This window comes from Talpa occidentalis, unplaced genomic scaffold, assembly GCF_014898055.3.
Source record: "Talpa occidentalis isolate TD23 unplaced genomic scaffold, MPIMG_talOcc4v2.1 talOcc4.10, whole genome shotgun sequence".
In the NCBI taxonomy this organism is placed as follows: Eukaryota; Metazoa; Chordata; class Mammalia; order Eulipotyphla; family Talpidae; genus Talpa; species Talpa occidentalis.
The window spans coordinates 11,961,375-11,980,517 of record NW_023600993.1 but is presented as its reverse complement, the minus strand read 5'-3'; the positions used below and the strand labels follow the sequence as shown (position 1 = coordinate 11,980,517).

The window sequence follows — 19,143 nt, the reverse complement described above, 5'->3', positions numbered from 1 at the left end:
CAATGCTCTGTCCTTATGGAGAGTAAATTGTGGTTTGGATACTTTGTTCAGTCAGTAAGAGATGAGCTTTGATAAGTTCCAGATGTATTGTACATATAAAAGGCTGATAATGTTCATAAGCACCTCCATATGCTGTGCTTATTACTCATTTGTAATGTGTTTCTATGGCCGATGGCTGATCGTTTCTGCCCTTGAACTGAGAGTCTTGTGGGGAGTCAGGAATCTTAACCATTTAAGAAATTTATAGGGTTCCCAGAGCCCTGTGGGTCGGCAGTGAGGCATGTGTCATGCTCTCATACAAGAAACACAAGCACTCTTAACCTACCTATGTGTCTGCCTTAGTCTCTTCCTACCTGCTCTGATTTCCAACTTCATTTTTCCATTACCTTTCCTGGCCCTCTCCACTCCTCACAGCAACTCAAGAACAAGCTGTACCAGAAGCACCTGGAAGTCACTCATCAGCACACATTCCAGTCCCTCCTAAAAACAGTGCTTAATATTTAGGGGTGTGAACATTGAGAAAAAAACTACAAGCTTTAAACCACTCTTGATAATTTTTGCTACATCCTCAAATTTGAGGCCCACTGTCCCAGTGATTCTCAAAATGTGGTGCGTAAATCAGCAGCATCAGCACATGGTGGGAACTCATTAGAAATGCAGAGTCTCAGTCAGCACCAGTCCCAACCTCAGGGACTTTGGGGGGCGGGAGGGAGTGCTTAGGAATTTGAGGGTTAGCAATTAGCACAGGTGATACTGATAAAGACTGAGGTTTAAGGAGCTCTGCATGTTCTACCCCTTGGGTGAGATAGATTCGCTGTGTGTTCTCATTTGACTGAAGGCAGCTGGATGTCCAGTATCATAGAAGAGAAGTGAGAATTCCTGCACTCTTAAGGGTTCCAGATGAACTGATTATCATTTTATTTTACTCATCCAAGATCACTGACTATCCATCTATTCATTCATCAACATTGATCTAGCAAAACACTTTTTAAGATCTAAATATATTTAATTGTCTAGATATGCTAGCATGCATTTTGATCATAAAATCTGCAATATTTAAAATCCCAGAAAATTTAGGCCCTTCTAATTACTTACTCACAAAATGCATGTAGTTCTTTGGATTTCTGTGATTAAAAAAAAAACTGGCAGTTTAATTATTTTTATTTATTTATTTATTTATTTATTTAAAGATTTATTTATTTTAACACAAGAACCAGGGTACAGGCCAGATGCGTGGGAGAGTGAGAAGATTCACCAGAGACAGAGCGGGAAACAAAACAGGCAGATTGACTTAAATACACTGCCGAGAGGAGCAGCGGGCAAGACAGGAGAGGTCTGCTGCCTCATGTGGGATGCTCACCAGCCAGCTGGGATCAAACCAACACTGCCAAGGCTTTGGACAGCTTCACAGCATGAAGCTGTGCCACCGGGAGGCCCTCAAATTCATAATTCTTATGCCCTGTCAATTGTTCTCTTATTATACCCTCAGGATTCTGCTGGTTTTTAAAGTATATATATATATATAATATATATATATATATATATATATAGTTTATGTATATATATATATATCAGTATCAAAAATATATATAAAAATGCTACCATACTATATAATATTTGAATACAAAGAGTCTCAAGTCAAACAGTCTAGCAAGCTGAGCTATTTGTAGTATGAAATATAGTCTTCAATTTTTTTATGGGCATGTAGCATTACATGATTTGTAATTTGCATAGCCTGCTTTTCATGTAATATTATGTCATAACATTTTCTTTTTTTTTTTTAAATAATAAATTTTATTTTTATATTCCCCCATACAATTGCAAACGCCCCATTCTGACCCCAATCCTTCCCCTCCCGCCCCCCACCCCACAAAAAGTGTCTCTGGTTCATAGTTTTTTGTTGATTTTGATTTTCACTTTCTTATATTCATTTTCCTGGTCCCTAATTTAAGTTTTCTAGATTCCTGCTATGAGTGAGACCATCCGGTATTTTTCTTTTTCTTTTGGCTTATTTCGCTGAGCATGATCCTTCCAGCGCCATCCATGTTGCTGCAAATTGCATGTGTTTATCTTTCTTGAATGCTGAGTAATATTCCATGGTATATATGTACCACATCTTCTTGATCCAGTCATCTATTTTTGGGCATTTGGGTTGTTTCCAAAGCTTAGCTATTGTAAACAGTGCTGCTATAAACATAGGGGTGCAGGTGCTCTTTGGAATGGATGTTTCTGTGTCCTTTGGGTAAATACCTAGGAGTGGAATTGCTGGATCATATGGAAGCTCTATGTTTAGTAGGTCCAGAAATCTCCACACAGCTCTCCATAGTGGTTGGACCAGTTTGCACTCCCACCAACAGTGCAGAAGAGTTCCTTTTTCTCCACACCCTCGCCAACATTAGTTGTTGCTAGTTTTTTTAATATGTGCCATTCTCACTGGTGTGAGATGGTATCTCATGGTAGTTTTGATTTGCATTTCCCTGATGACAAGTGATGTTGAACATTTTTTCATATGTCTGTTGGCCATTTGCATTTCCTCTTCAGAGAAGTTTCTTTTTAGCTCTTCTGCCCATTTTTTGACTGGATTATTTTCTTTGTTGTTGCTGAGTCTCATCAGCTCTTTGCACATTTTTGTGACCAGTCCTTTATCATTAGTGTTGGGTGCAAAAATGTTCTCCCAGTTGGTGGGGTTTCTCTTTGTTTTTGTTATTGTCTCTTTTGCTGTGCAGAAGCTCTTTAATTTGATGTAGTCCCAGCTGTTTATCTTTGCCTTCACTATCACTGCTTTGGGTGATGTGTCTGTAAAGATGTCTTTGATGTGCAAATCCCGTAGTGTTTCGCCTATATTTCCTTCTATGTATTTTATGGTTTCAGGTCTTATGTCTAGTTCTTTAATCCATTTTGAGTTGATTTTTGTGTATGGTGTGAGGTAGTGGTCAAGCTTCATTCTTTTGCATGTAGCGACCCAGTTTTCCCAGCACCATTTATTGAACAAACTTTCTTTGCTCCAATGCATAGTCTTTGCTCCTTTGTCAAAGATTAGTTGACCATAAATCTGTGGGTTTATTTCTGGATTTTCTATTCGATTCCATTGGTCTGTATGTCTGTTCTTGTGCCAATACCATGCAGTTTTGATGATTATGGCTTTGTAGTATAGTTTGAAGTCTGGGAGTGTGATGCCTCCATTCCCTTCTTTTTTTTTCAGGAGAGCTTTGGCTATTCGGGGTTTTTGGTGATTCCATATGAATTTCATCAATACTTGTTCTATTTCTTTGAAGAATGCCATTGAGATTTTGATTGGAATAGCATTGAATCTGTATATTGGTTTTGGTAGGATGGCCATTTTAATAATGTTTATTCTTCCAATCCATGAGCAGGGGATGTCTTTCCATTTCTTTGTGTCTTCTTCTATTTCTTTTAACAGTGTTTTATAGTTTTCTTTGTATAGGTCCTTTACCTCTTTTGTTAGATTTATTCCCATATATTGATTTTTTTGTTTCAATAATAAAAGGGATGGTTTTTTTGATTTCTTCTTCTTCAGATTTATTGTTTGTGTATAGGAAGGCTACTGACTTTTGCGTGTTGATTTTGTATCCTGCCACTTTACTGAATTGATTGATGAGTTGAATTAGTTTTTCTGTGGAGATTTTGGGGTTCTCTATGTATATTATCATATCATATGCAAATAGTGATAGTTTGACTTCTTCTTTTCCTATTTGGATTCCTTGGATGTCTTTCTCTTGTCTTATTGCTCTGGCTAGGACTTCCAGTATTATATTGAAAAGCAGTGGTGAAAGTGGACATCCTTGTCTTGTTCCAGATCTTAATGGAATTGCTTTCAGCTTTTCACCATTGAGAATGATACTGGCTGTTGGCTTGTCATAGATGGCCTTTATGATGTTGAGGTATGTTCCTTGTATCCCAAGAATTTCAAGGGCTTTTATCATGAATGGGTGTTGCACTTTGTCGAAAGCTTTCTCAGCATCTATTGATATTATCATATGGTTTTTATATTTCTTTTGTTGATGTGTTGGATAACGTTGATTGATTTTCGGATGTTAAACCATCCTTGTGCCCCTGGAATGAATCCAACTTGGTCGTGATGAATTCTCTTATGGATACATTGTTGGATTCTGATAGCTAAAATTTTATTGAGGATTTTTGCATCAGTGTTCATTAGGGAGATTGGCCTATAGTTTTCCTTTTTTGTGTTGTCCTTATTCGGTTTTGGTATTAGTATAATATTGGCTTCATAGAACGTGTTTGGTATTGTCCCTTCCTTCTCAATTTTTTGGAAGAGTTTGTGAAGGATAGGCACTAATTCGTCTCTGAATGTTTGGTAGAATTCATTTGTAAATCCATCAGTTCCTGGGCTTTTGTTTTTGGGGAGGTTTTTGATTACCATTTCAATTTCGCTGCTTGTAATTGGTCTGTTTAGGTGTTCTATTTCTTCTTTATCTAGCTTTGGGTGATTGTAGAGTTGTAGGAATTTGTCCATCTCCTCTAGAATATTGAACTTGTTTCCATATAACTGTTCATAGTAGTTACTGATTATTCTTTTGATTTCTGCTGTGTCCGTTGTGATTTCTCCTCTTTCATTGATGATCCTGTGTATTTGTGCTTTCTCCCTTTTTTCCTTTGTGAGCCTGGCTAGGGGGTTGTCTATTTTATTTATTTTTTCAAAGAACCAGCTCTTGGTTTCATTGATCTTTTGGATTGTTTTTTTAGTTTCAATTTCATTTATTTCTGCTTTGGTTTTTTTTATTTCTTTTCTTCTACTGGTTTTGGGGTTTTTTTGTTGTTCTTTTTCTAGATCTTTGAGCTTCGAGATTAGGTTGTTTCTTTGAGTTCTTTCTTGTTTTTTGATGTGAGCTTCTATTGCTATATATTTTCCTCTTATTACGGCTTTTGCTGCATCCCATACATTTAGGATATTGGTGTCCTCCTTGTCATTCAATTCAAAGAATTTTTTAATTTCTTCTTTGATCTCCTCGTTAGTCCAGTGGTCTTCCAGTAGTGTGGTTTTTAATCTCCATGAGGTAGGATAGTTCCTTGCCTTCTTTTTATGATTTATTTCTAGTTTGATGCCTTCATGGTCAGAAAAGATGGTTGGTATGATTTCAATCTTGGTGTATCTGTTGATGTTTGTCTTGTGCCCCAGTATGTGATCAATCCTGGAGAATGATCCGTGTGCGCTTGAGAAAAATGTGTACTCCGTTTTTTTTGGGTTTAGTGTTCTATAGATGTCTGTTAAGCCCAAATGCTCTAGGTCCTTATTTAGAGCTTTAGTTTCTTTACTTATTTTTTGTCTTGTTGATCTATCCATTGTTGATAGTGGTGTGTTGAAGTCTCCCACTACGTATGTGTTTTCTCTGATGTCTGTTTTCAGAGAGGACAACAGTTGTCTGATATATTTTGGTGCTCTTTCGTTTGGTGAGTATATGTTAATGAGTATTATTTCTTCTTGAAGTATTGTCCCCTTAATCATAATGTAGTGACCATTGGGGTCTCTTTTTATTTTTTGAGTTTGAAGTCTGTTTTATCTGATATAAGTATAGCTGTTCCTGCTTTCTTTTTTGGCCCATTTGCTTGTAGGATTGTTTTCCATCCTTTGACTTTGAGCCTATTTTTATCTTTTGTAGCTAAATGTGTTTCCTGGAGACAGCAAAAGGTTGGGTTTTGTTTCTTAATCCAGGCTGCAACTCTGTGTCTTTTTATTGAAGAGTTTAGTCCATTTACATTTAGAGTTAATATTGATATGTTAGCATCTGTATTTGCCATTATGTTTGTCTTTCCTTTGATTTTATTTATTTATTCTTTTAATAACTTTTTTTTTTCTGGTCTTCTTTCGTTGTTATTCGTCCCTCTGAGGTTCTGGCTTTAGGATTCCTTGTAGTATTTTTTGGAATGGGGGTTTAGTCGTAATGAAATTCCGGAGTTTCTCTTTGTCTGGGAAGGTCCATATTCTTTCTTCATGGAGGAAAGAGAGCTTTGCGGGATAGAGTATTCTTGGTTGGCATCTGTTTTCTTGAAGTCTGTTGACTATGTCCCTCCACTCTCTCCTTGCCCGTAGTGTTTCTTCAGAGAAGTCTGATGTCAGCCTGATTGGTTTTCCTTTGAATGTTATCTGTGTCTTCCCTCTTGTCAGCTTCATTATTTTTTCCTTGTCCTGGATTCTTGGGAGCTTTACTATTATGTGTCTTGCTGTGTTTTTCCTTTCGTCGTGGAAGTTTGGTGTTCTTCTTGCTTCTTGTATATCAATTTTCAGCTCCTTCTTCGCATTTGGAAAGTTCTCTTCAATTATCTCCTGGAATATTTTCTCTGTTCCTACATCTCTCTCCTCTCCTTCTTGAATTCCTATAACTCTTATATTTCCTTTCCTCATGGAGTCAGATAGTTCCCGAAGTCTTTCTTCATTCTTTTTCCTTCATACTTCTCTTTCCTTTTCTGTTTTGGTTCTTTTTATTTCTGTGTCTTCAAGAGTACTTATTCGCTCTTCCATTTCATCTATTCTGCTTTCATTGCTTTTCCCAGAGTTCTTTAGTTCCTCCATTAATTCTTTGATCTCCTGCATTTCTTTTATTTCCCTCTTTAGGGACTCTATTTCCTTCTTCTGATCTATCACTTTTTTAATCATGGCAATTTTAAGTTCTCTTTCTGGAAGGCTCAGAAGTTCTTCCAAGTTGCTGTCGTTGCAATCTGGGGAGTGGTTTTCTTTTTGTGGTGTGCTTCTTTCCTGAGGAGTTGTTAGGTTGCGTGTGGTTCTTCTACTCCCTACTGTCTGTTTTCTAATTTGTCGTATGCGTTGGGACACTGTGTTGCTCGGACTGACTGGCATCTTGGGTGAACTTCTCCGCTCCCCTCTGGCTCTTCCAGGAGCCATCTCTGTCTTCTGGGGGAGCTTTCTGCTGGTTTTAGGCAGTTTTTACTGAAGAAATGTCCCTGTTCTAAAATGGCGAAGCGGGATGCAGTCCCTGCGCCTCCGGTTTCAGGCACACTCTTCTGCGCCCCCGGTCTGCCCCGGACGTGGGTGCCTGCTCCCTCTGTGGGCTCAGACTGCTGGTCGGAAGGGGCCTGGCGTGGGGTGGGCTAACTTCCCGGCTGGCCACTGGGTCCTCCAGAAGCCTTCTGCCCTTTTCAAGCAGTCTTAAGAAATTTCCTGTTCTATGGGGTGTTAGTGACTTTTTTTCCTGGTCGCTAGGTGGCGCCAGAGATCTCTCCTATTGTCCTTGGGGGGCTGTTTTTCGCCCCCCCACCCCGTGGGACAGGGAACAGAGCGGGAATGGTAGGGTAAACCTCAACAGCTTTGGGGTGCTGTGTCTGCCTTGTGCCCCACCGTCGTGGGGAACCCACGCCCCTAATTTCGTGCCCCGGGTTTCAGTTCAAAGCCCTCAGGTCCAGGAAGCGGGCTGTAGCCCAGTTCAGTGGCGCGGGAATGGCGCCTTTTGCACCGCTCCGGTGCCTGGGTGCCTGGTTCCTGCTCACTCAGGGAGGGACCTTCACCTCAGTGAGGACCTCCGCGCGTCTCCCCGCAAGCCTAGGTCGCAGGCGCGGGGACCTGGGCCGATGCGATCCCAGTCTGCGTTTTCTTTTCAAGCGTGCCGAGTGCGCCGCTTTCCCGCGCCAGCTTACCGGCAGCCCGGGCTGTGTGCGCGTCTCCCGGGGTCTTTGTTCTTCTCTAATGGCGCCCGGAGCCGTTCGCTCACCGCCGCGGCGGATCCTGCAGGGTTCGCCTCAGCTCCCGTTCACGGGGTGTGGTGGCTGCAATAGTTCCTTTCCACTCACAGTCCCGCTTGCTGCGTCGTTTGTTCTTGTGGGTCGTTTTAGTTTGTTGTTTCCCTCCTCTCTGCCGGTTGGAGAGTGCCGCCTCTGTGGGCGGGGGAGGGGAGCAGGGTTCTGCGCTTCCCTCCCTTCTAGTCCTCTTTTATGGCCACTTTCTTCTTCGGGTAGTTTGCTGGAGTCACCCGTTTATCTTCCGTGTCCCAGTTCTCTCTGGGACCTGCCGCTTTTCCTCCCTATTAACTTTTTTTAATGGGAGATCTTACTCGCAGCGTCTCCTCGCCGCCATGTTGCTCCGCCCAGTTCTGTCATAACATTTTCTATATTTCTGCAGGCTTCATACTGATTTTTCTAAGTATTTCATACTGTTCCTGTCAATGAGCGACTGCATTTTACTGTTTACCTCTTGTTGAACACTTAAGTTTGCTTCTAATTTTTGCAGTCATATACTGAACTTGCATATATTATGTTATACTACATTTAAATCTGTACTGAATTCAGTGTAGCAGAATTGGCTTCAGAGTCACTCATGGAACCAGCTGATGTCCTACTTTTCTGTCAGTACACAGTCTAAAAAGGAAGTCAGTAATAGAATTGTGGTCATGTCTGAATTTAATGGCATGTTTCCTGAGTTCTTTAATTAACCTCAATCACTTTGATGATCTTTGGGAAATAAATTGATTCTCCTGTTCACTTTATACTGTAACTGGAGAGTATTTCGTCTACTTTACTTGGGATTTTATTGTATTTTATTGTAGCTGTCTTCCTCACAGGTTTTGCCTATGGACAAAACTAATTTGAACTGAGAGTTCAGGGTATGTGGACTATTTGAATTTAGTTGTGTATAGAGTTTGCTTCTGTATGTCTAATGCAATCGTTCATTGCCATTAGTAAAGCAATGTTCTAAAGAATTGGTGACAGTGTTTTCATGTGGATCCCTTTTTAGTGGAATAAAAATTGGGCCCTTGAAGTAGGAATTGAGTGACAGTGGTGGTGATGGAGGAGGAGGTGTTGGTGAGGATAATACCTATACTGCTCCTGGTAGTGAAGACAGTGGTGGTGGTGGTGTTTGCTGTTGCCCATGGTGATATCATTGATGCTGGAAATGGAGGTAGAGGTATGGGGGCAGGTGATAGTGACTGCTGGTGCTGGAGGTGGCAGTGGCAACCCTCACTGAGGGCTTGCTATATGTAAAAGATTGCTGATTAGCATTCACATAGATTTTCTTAGCCAAGTAGCAAATATGTATTTGGTTCCTGCTCTGAGGTAAGCCCTGAGCTAGTCTCTTTTAAGGCTTATAGAGGTTTAAAAAAATAAAAACAGCAACAGAGCCCTGTCTTCAAGAAGCCTGTAGTCTGACATAATATGTTCAATGTATTTTTTTTTTAAAAATGCCTAATACAAGTCATAAAATATTCAGTTCAATAAAAAATGTAGATGAATGCTGTAGGGGCCAATAGTTAGCCCGTGTATGCTATGCTCAAAGTGTTGTATATGTTCTCTCGTTTGATGATTGAACAATGGATGCATGAGTAGTAATGTGACAGCAAAAGCTACTGTTAATTTAGTCCAGCTGAGTGAGCACTTTATATTTGTGATTTCATTTAATCTTTCAAAAAAGTTATTATAATATTTTACAGATTAGGACATTTTTGCAAAGGTTAAGAACCTCAAACAAAGTCACATAACTCGTAAGTGGCAGTCAGGATTCAATCCTATGGCTGTCTGCATAAAGCCACTGACTTTTAATTAAGTAGCCATTATGCCTAATGACAGCATTGTCTGCATTTACAAAGTGAAAGTGTACCCAGCTGCCAGATTTGAGAATAACTTAAATCATGGTATCATGTGGGAGAATTATTCTGAAATAATTTTGGTGATACCATTTTATTTTTAAGTTTTAATTTCATTAAAAAATAAGGATATTTTTAATTAAAAATATTTTTTTAAATAAAAATTTTTATTTAAAAAAATAAGGATATTTTATAAACTCACCCGGAGGTCATAAAACCTAGAGTAAATTGGTTGTATAAATTCATTCAAGGACTAGAGAATAGACTGACTCCATTAAAACCCAAGAGCCAGAGTAGGTGTTCAGGGTATGAATAGCCCTGAGGCATGCATCACTTTACTCAGTGTGCTGCTACCTCTCCACAGACTGTTGTTTCAAACTGTTAAATAGACAGCAATAGAAAATGAGTCTTGTAGACTAAGTGCCATCTAGAAAAATCTAGGCCAGGAGGGACATATATTCTAATTCCATGGGGACAATAATGCAACCAATTTTAAGAGAGTCACTCCTGCTTGTTCAGGCAAATGGGGTAAAGAGGACTTTAGACAACAAAACAAGAGAATTTTAAATGTGTCTTTATTTGCCTTTGGCATAAATCAGTAACACAGTGGGACATGCACTTGTGTCTGCCTCTCATGCTACCCAACTTAAAACCTGACCAGTGACCTCACCAGGCTGTGAGGGGGCGGTGGGGCGGAGGAGGTAGGCCTAAGTTGGCAGTGATGAATGGAGAGGTATGTAAATTACTGGGAATTCCTCTGCAGTTAAGCCTTCATAAACACAACAGTGGGCTTCCTCATGACTGAGGACATTTGTGCATTTGTCTCTGTGTGTGTAAATTATGTTCTGCTAAGACAAGCTGGCTTTGAATTTTTTCTTATGGGAATTCTGGTTTGCAGCATAAAGCATCATGGGCAGAATTTTCAGGTATCTGAAGCTCTCTGTATCCTTCTAAAAATTGTTATTTATGGAATACTTAGGATATGCTACACACTATCTAAACCGTATTTAATTCTTTCAGAATCTATAAGGTTATCACTTGTTATTACCATGTTTTCAGTATTAACTGAGGTTCATATTAACACTGGTGGTTCTGCTTATAACCACTGCTCTGCAGTGCTAGAGGAGAAAAAATGCAAAAAATTCATATGCTTGTCTTCTTGGGGAAGAAAACTTTCTCTAATGACGTCAGTCAGAAGGAATAGCAAGTGAGCAAGAACCTGGTTCTTCAAATCAGGTGCCACAGCCTCTGGTGAACTGTTAATATGTCCCTTAGTGTCTGATGAGCAGCTCTTCTGAAGGAGTTCCAAGAGCTGGCTGCACATGCTGCCTCTCCCACTCTCAAGCTGTGATTTCTTAGCCAAATCACTTACCCTCTGCAAGCCTCAGCTTGCTTATCTGTAAAATGGAAAAGATGATGATTCATCCCTCCTAGTGCTGCATGGAAGATTAAATGAGAAAAGACTTATGTTGAGCTGAGAAGAACAGAAACAAACTGAGTATTCAATTAAATGCTCAGAAAGTGGAAATGTGCAGGAAAACACCTTGCCCACCTCTTAGGAAATCTTACAAAAAATGTTAACTTGAAAAATATCTGTTACAGTTCAAGTAGGTAGAAATGTACACACAAAAAAATAGCCTCAGCTGTACATGTGGCATGTCTAGGGAAAACACACAGCTAATGTTGGTCCCTGGACAAGTCACAAGGCAGACCACAGGATAAATCATGCATATATTTTTTTAAAGATTTATTTATTTATTTATTTATTTATTTATTTATTTATTTATTTAAGCACTGGGTACAGTCAGAAGTACGGGAGGGTGAGAGAATTCACCAGAGCCAGAGCGGGGAGCAGAGCAGGCAGAAGGACTGAAATACACTGCTGAGGGGAGCAGCGGGCGCGGCAGGAGAGGTCTGCTGCACCATTGTGGGACCCATCAAACCTGTGCTGCAGAGGCTGTGGGCAGCTTTGCAGCCCAGCCTCAACTGCTGCGCCACCAGGGAAGGGCAAATCATGCATATCTTAAGACTTCCCACAATACTATGAAGGGCAGCATAGTTACCTCCCTGCAAACTTCATTCCCATCCAAATAACTCATCTCATGTGACATCTCAATTCTCCCTAAATTTTTTTCCCATCCCTGCTTCTCAGTGACATTACTGGAGCTCACTTGGAGTTATGGCTTAAATCTTCTCCAATGTTAGGCTAGTCTCTGGGGGTGCTTCCCTGGAAATCTAGCCCCATTCCTCATTCCTTCCAAGCCTTCCATAATAAAATGAATCAGTGCTCCTGCTGTCATTCTGAGGGAATTCTTCCAGAGTTAAAGATGGGAATTTGGCGTGGGTGCTACTTTCAGAAAATACACAGCATTGCTCTGAGCTATGGACATGTTTTATCTGCACTTCTGCCAGATTTTCTTGGAGGAAAATATTTCTGAAGGCCCAGTTTCCCTAAATAAAATAGATTTAGAGCCAAAGTAGAATATTCATACCTTATGTTTGATTAAATTTTTGTTTTCCTCACATATTCATCAACATTTAGCTTCTTTGATTGTCATGCTTATCCTGTAAGCAGGTAGATTTTTAGAGATTTTTCTAGGAGAAATATTTCTCCAGAAAATAGTTCCACTGGGTAATTTGGGAAAAGATTGAGATTTTGCTCATTTATAAAGAGAAAACTACAAAAAGGAGTAATATTTTAGTTAGGGTATGGTCATGAGTAAAAAATATTTCATTAACATGGTAAACCAACCCTTCCTCTTCTACGGACATCTATGAAATACTTTTCCAGTATTTTAACAAAATGTGTTGATTGGGTCTCTTTAAGCTCTATAATTGGAAAACAGAGATCCGGGTAGCAGAGCAGGTAATGATTAGTGAGCTCCAGGATGGCAGACTCCAAAATGACGAAAATATTCATTTAATTCATTTTCATATTTCCTAACAGATTAGAGCTGAGAACTCTTGTAATGTTTTTGATGATGATGTGTTAGAGATAAAGTACATTATACAGTGTCCACAGCAGAGAAGAATATAGAAGATATGCTTTGTCTGTACTTCCTATTTCATAATTAATCAGGGACCTCATCTTGATCAAAACTTCTAAGAATTGGAAACTGGTTTCCTGGTAGCAAATGGGAGAACCATAAATTTCAAACATGTCTCTGAAATTAAAAAAAATCCTTTTAAATTAGTACCAGTGTATTGATAAAGGATCTATGCATAAATGACCAGATCCTAGTCCTTTGTGAGAAGGAAGAGAACACATGGGTATATCAGCAAGATAGTTAACATCTACAGGAAATGCCCAATATGAAACAATAAAGACTATATCTCTCAACTGAAATAACTAAATGGAAAAAAATGAAAAACCAATTTTCAAGACACTGGACATCAGGAAATGAAAGACATTGATCCCTGAGGACTGGAAAATAAATGAGGCAAACCGACTGACTGCTCCAGCATCCTGCCTCTAGAGAGTGTCTGGGCCATGCTGCAGGAAGAGGGAGTTAGGTGCAGTTCAGTGTAATCCTTGAGAGAAGAGAGAGCCCCAAGAATCTGCAAAGGGACCCCCCCAAATATTCAGCAGGAAGTTCTCACTTTAGTAGTAGGAAATAGTTAACTTTAAATCAGACACTGTTCCAGACTCACCTAACAAATCATAACAAAACTCTAAGAAGTCAAACTGTGTCCATGGAATTGGACTGCCTCCCAAAACAAAGCACATCAATATTTATAAGACTACAAAAGTATCCCCCCTTCAAGAAGAAACATTTTACACTATCTGGTATAAAAAGAAGCAAAAGACATGACAAATAAACTCATAATCACTCAAAACCAAACCAGAACTGACACAGATGTTAGAATTAGAAGATAAAGATATTAAAACAGTTGTCATAACTGTATTCCATATGTTAAAAAGTCAACTAGAGACATAAAAGGTACAAAAACAAGGATTTAAAAATAATTTGTAGAGCTGAAAACTGCACTGTTTTAGGTAAACAATAAACTGGATGGAAATAATGATAAATTAGATTTAATAATAGAAAAAATTAGTGATTTGAAGATATAGCAGTAGATATTATTCCAAAATAAAACTCAAAACTCAGGGAGAAAAAAAATTCTTTAAAAAGGGCCATACGTAAATTTCAGTCCCTGCTCTCATAATTGGCAGAAAAACAGCAGGAATATCATAGGCTTAAATAACCCTATCTAATAGCCAGCTTGACCTCACTGATATTTATAGAACATTTCAAACAACAGCATAATATACATTTTTTCCCAAACATGCATGAGACATTTACTAATGAGACAAATACGGCTTTTTTAGGCTTTAAAACAATTCTCAACATCTTAAAAGAATCAATACCAAGAACATTCTCTGGCTGACATAGAAGTAATTAAAAATCAGTAACAGAAAGATCTTTGAAAAATCTCCAAGTATTTGGAAACTAAATAAAGCACCTCTAACTAACCCATGGTCAAAGAAGTAAAATGGGAAGTTAGAGGGTATTTTGAAATTAATGACAGTAAATTCACAGTATATGAGAATTTTTGAGGTTCCATTAAAGCAAGTACTAAGGGAGGTCAATTATAACATTAAATGCTTATATTGGTTAAAAAAGAAAGAGAAAGATTTCAAATAAATTTCTACTGTATGAAATAGAAAAACAAGAGTGAGTTAAACCCAAGGTAAGAAGAAGAAAGGAAGTATTAAAATTAGAGTAGAATTCAATCAAATAGAAAAATCAAAATCTTATTGTTTCTTTGAGAAGATCAATAAAATTGTTAGAAGTATAGTCAAACTTACCAATTATCAATTTCAGTAGTGACTGAGGAGACCTAGTCTACAGGTATTAAAAGGATAGTTGGGAGGGCCTCCCTGGTGGCGCAGTGGTTGAGCGCTGGCTTGTGAAGCTGCCGGCGACCTCTGCGGCGCCGGTTCGATCCCCGGCTGCTCCCCGGCCACCTGAGGAGGGTCCCACATGGCACGCAGACCTCTCCTGCCGCCCGCTGCTCCCCTCAGCAATGTGCTTCGGTCTTTCTGCCTGCTCTGCTCCCTGCTCTGGCTCTGGTGAATTCTCTCACCCTCCCGCGCTTCTGACTGTACCCAGTGCTTGTATAAACAAAACAAACAAATAAATAAATAAAACATGCCTCTATTTAAAAAAAAAAAACAAACATTTAAAAAAAAATAAAAGGATAGTTGGGGAAATGTTTTTTGGATTTCTTTTTTTTTTTTTGCCTATAAGTTAGACAGCATAGCTGATATATATGAATTTCTTTCAGTGCACAAATTACCAAAGTGTAGTCAAGAAGAAGTAAACTAAATAGCCCTAAACCTAGTAAAGAAATTGAATGTGTAGTTCAAATATTCCTGTAAAGAAAACTCTAGACCCATATGACTTTGCTAGTGAATTCCCCAAAACATTTAAGGAAGAAATAATACAAATTTAATACATACTCTTCCAGAAAATTAAAGCAGAAAAGAGTTACTACGTGGCTAGATTACCATGATACCAAAACCAGACAGAGAGGCATTACATAAAAAGAAAATCTGCAGACTGACATTCCTCATGAACACATATAAAAATTCTCAACAAAATTATAGCAAATAAAATATAATAATATTAGCTTGATCATGGTAATCACTTCACAAAGTATACCTATATCAAAAAACTGCATTGTATATCTTAAAGATATGTAATTTTTATTTATCAAAATCCTACAGGAGATTAAAAAAATAATGTGACATATACCCCAGAAATGTGAAGTTTGTAAAGAATTAAAAAATCAGCATTTATTTGCCCCATTAAAACGTTAGCCATGGTATTGTTTTTTTGGGGGGGGGTGGTTTGCATTGTATTTCAATGTTAAGCTTTTATGACATCAATTCATTTGTGAGGATTAAATAAAGTAATATATGCAAGTTTTAATGCTGGGTCAAGAACAAAGGGAGCTCAATAAAATTTCATCATTTAGAAATCTATCAGTTGCTTGATTAGGCTCACAAACACACTTCTTTCACAGAAAAGAAAGAGCATCTATTTCCTTTCTTTCTGAGCGCACATTTCCTGTTGTGGACTCACCAACCAGATATCATCCCCATGATTGTAGACATAGTTTGATAACCCTTAGGCTCAGAGTTGTGCTGCTTCAAGTACAACAAGATAAGTTAGCAGAAAGTAAGTGGAGGCAGTTTCCTTCATTGAGAAAGTCTTGCTACCAAAAAAAAAAAAACAACCCAAAGTGAAGTCGTATGAGCTCATCTAAAAGCTTACAAATGGGGCCTCCCCGGTGGCGCAGCAGTTGAGCGCTGGGTTGCGAAGCTGCCCGCAGCCTCTGCGGTGCTAGTTCAATCCCCGGCTGCTCCCTGGCCACTGGAGGAGGGTCCCAAATGGCGCGCAGACCTCTCCTGCCACACCCTTCCTCGCTTCTGACTGTACCCAGTGCTTGTATAAATAAATAAATAAATCTTTAAATAAATAAATAAAAGCTTACAAATGTAATAGACCTATCTTATGATGCAGGCCCCTTGTCATGGGTGTATCTGCTGTGGATTGGCACTTTGAGTGCCGAGATCTTAGAGTATGGCATGTCATACACAGATTTTGGGTTCTAAAGTCGGCTTTTATACTTAATGTCATGACAAAAGGCTATCTAACATACTCAGAACATGTATATAAAGATATATATGTTTGCGTTATCAATAAATGTGACTTTGGTATGTAGTCTTTTCTCTTGGATATTTACATAAGATAAAATTTCATGCAAATGTGTACTCCAAATTTGATAGCCATGTGTGGTACACTAGAAGTAACTAAAATTTTTTAAATTATAATGTTTGTCATCTTGCATGTGAAAAATAGCTGGAGGATCAGTCAATCCATTGACAAAGATCTGAGATAGGAGAGCAAATGGGTTTTTTCTCATCTGACAACACTTATCAAGTGATGGTGGCTGTCCACGCACTGTGGGGAGACGTGTGGAGAATGTATCTGGGAACAGCACTGTGATTAGTGGTATTTGTCATGGGTAAGGGAATGAAACTTGGCAACACCCCATGCTGTGTATTCGCCACCCGTGGCTAGGAGTTCCAAGTTTATCCTTTCACTGGAAAGAGTGACTCGAGTTATTCTGTTGCAGGAGATGAAAATCATGGCAGAAAAGAAGAACTAGGTCTTACTTACCAACCTGGAGATGCCTCTCTTCAAGAATATTACATGGATGTGGCTTTCCTCATAGATGCTTCCCACAGAGTAGGAAATGATGACTTTGAGGAAGTGAAAGCTTTTATAATCTCAGTGCTCGATTACTTTCATGTAGCCCCAGACCCACTGACCTCTACCTTAGGAGATAGAGTGGCAGTCCTGAGCTACTCACCTTCAGGCTATATGCCCAACACTGAAGAATGCCCTGTCTACCTGGAATTTGACTTGGTTACTTATAGCAGTGTATACCAAATGAAACATCATCTCCAAAACTCTCTTCTAAAGCTTAATGGAGATGTTTTTATTGGCCATGCCCTGCAGTGGACAATTGATAATGTCTTTGCAAGAACCCCCAACTTAAAGAAAAACAAAGTTATCTTTGTTATATCTGCTGGTGAAACCAACCCACTAGACAAGGAAGTCTTAAGAAACGTGTCTCTGAGAGCCAAGTGTGAGGGCTACTCCATATTCGTGTTTTCTTTTGGTCCAACACACAATGAGAAGGAGTTAGAAGAATTAGCCAGCCACCCACTGGATCATCACTTGGTCCAACTCGGCCGAACCCACAAACCAGATTTGAACTATATCATCAAGTTTATCAAGCCATTTGTCCATTTAATCAGACGTAAGTCATTAAAACTTTTCTTTTCTGTTGCTTGTGCAGTAGACTTCATGTCTGTATGTACAGTCTACCAGTTGACTTACTAACATGATCCTCATTTTAATCAAGAGTGGTGAAGTGTAAGGAGTGAGTAGGAAGCAATGAGAAAACCCCAAGTCTTACTGGCCTTAAACTTTGCTGCTGCATCATCAAAGCCTTTGCCAGAAAACCCCTATATCCCTATATGGGTGAAAAGGTTCCCTAACCCTCATCTGTAAGTGTCTACTGTGTGCCAAGTTCTGTTCCAGATCACCTTTGGTTCTGGTTTGCATTCTTAGGAGCCATGGGCAAATCTCTTACAATGCCCCTGTCCCAAACAGCCAGGTTGGGCATCGCCAGGCAGTAGCGTTAAGAGTGTCTTTTTTTAGTGGGTCTTTGATGGTGGCAGCCCCAGGCTCTGTCCATGTGTTGTAATTTTAGATATAGATATGGTGACCCACCTAAGAGCTTGTGGCATCAAGTCTTTGCCTATGCTGGAAATTAAGAGTGGGGCAGAGGCTGCATTGAATGGTTGCTTTCAGGTTTACTAGGGAATCACAGGGATGCAGCCTTTCTGGCACTCGTAAAGCCCAGGGCACATGCTATTCTCAGGAATACTGGAATTCAGGATTTATATTTAGTAGCAGACTTGTCACTTGCAAAGGAGAAAAAAAGGTATCTTCTTCCAATCCCAAGATAAACAGAGCAGAAAATTTCAAAAGCTAATGATATTGGAGTCTTCTAGAGACATCTTCCTTTAACTTTTAGAGGGAGAGAAACAGATTATGGAAGGGATTACAGTTGCCCTTGAATTATATCCCGAGACCTATGATGTACAAAGCATGAAAATTTAGTTCTCAATTGCTGCTGTATCTTGTTGATTTTGCCAATGAGGTAGTTTCCGTGTCAGAGGGTACCTACTTTGCTTAGTCCCTTAAAAAATTAATTTGCTCTTGGTAGCACCTCCAGCCACAGGGGAAAAAATGAACTGCCTTTGGGTGGTAGTCAGAAAGTAGCAGGGTAAAATTTAGACTAATCAGCCCACTCTCTCTCCAGGTGCCATCAACAAATATCCCCCTGCAGATCTGAGACTCAAGTGTGTCAACATCACCTTCCCCACCCCAGAGAATGTTGGCACAGAAAACATTGTATTGTGAGTTGAGACATTCACAGTTTGAGTAATAATACAACTGGAAACTGACTTTTAAAAATAATTTGAAATAAATGGCATTTTAGTTTTTAGGGTGTGTGTGTGTGTGTGTGTGTGTGTGTGTGTGTGTGTGGTGTAAAAGTACCTGGTTTGTGATGACAGCCCAGGTCTGATGTTAATAGGAGTGCATGACTCATATTAGTTAGAAGCATGTTTCCATTTCTCTTGCTTTTACAGCAGAAAGAAAGGCCACTGTGGCATTGGCTGCTACCCAAACAGAAAATGTATATATCAAAGGTCTTACATGAAAATTTTAGAGCAGAAGAAAATCATGAAAAATAACAGTTTTTGCTGTTTAGGAAACATGCTATATAAAAATTGGCACAAAGGATTCATTTAAGGTTGATTTTGCAAAGTACAATCCTAAGTGCGCAATAAAATTTCAGTGATGAAAATAATAATTGGGTTGGAGTCCTAAATCACTGACACAAATGTCTGATTCCCCTTTGGAGTGTTAGAATATTGCCTGTGAGTCCAATTCCATCCACAAACCGCACTTGGACGATTCCAGTC

General features: G+C 39.2%; 1 protein-coding gene across 4 annotated transcripts in view; it reads left to right on the top strand.

Moving 5' to 3' along the window:
- COL6A5 (collagen type VI alpha 5 chain) overlaps positions 1–19,143 on the top strand; it is a 114,738-nt gene that overhangs the window by 85,904 nt on the left and 9,691 nt on the right. For 3 of the 4 annotated variants that reach the window (XM_037524514.2, XM_037524522.2, XM_037524519.2), the window contains exons 38-39: positions 16,716–17,405; positions 18,477–18,573. The exons of the other annotated variant lie outside the window; for it this stretch is intronic. In XM_037524514.2, coding sequence (XP_037380411.1) covers positions 16,716–17,405; positions 18,477–18,573 — 787 coding nt within the window. The remainder of the gene's footprint in view (positions 1–16,715; positions 17,406–18,476; positions 18,574–19,143) is intronic. 4 annotated transcript variants of the gene reach the window in all.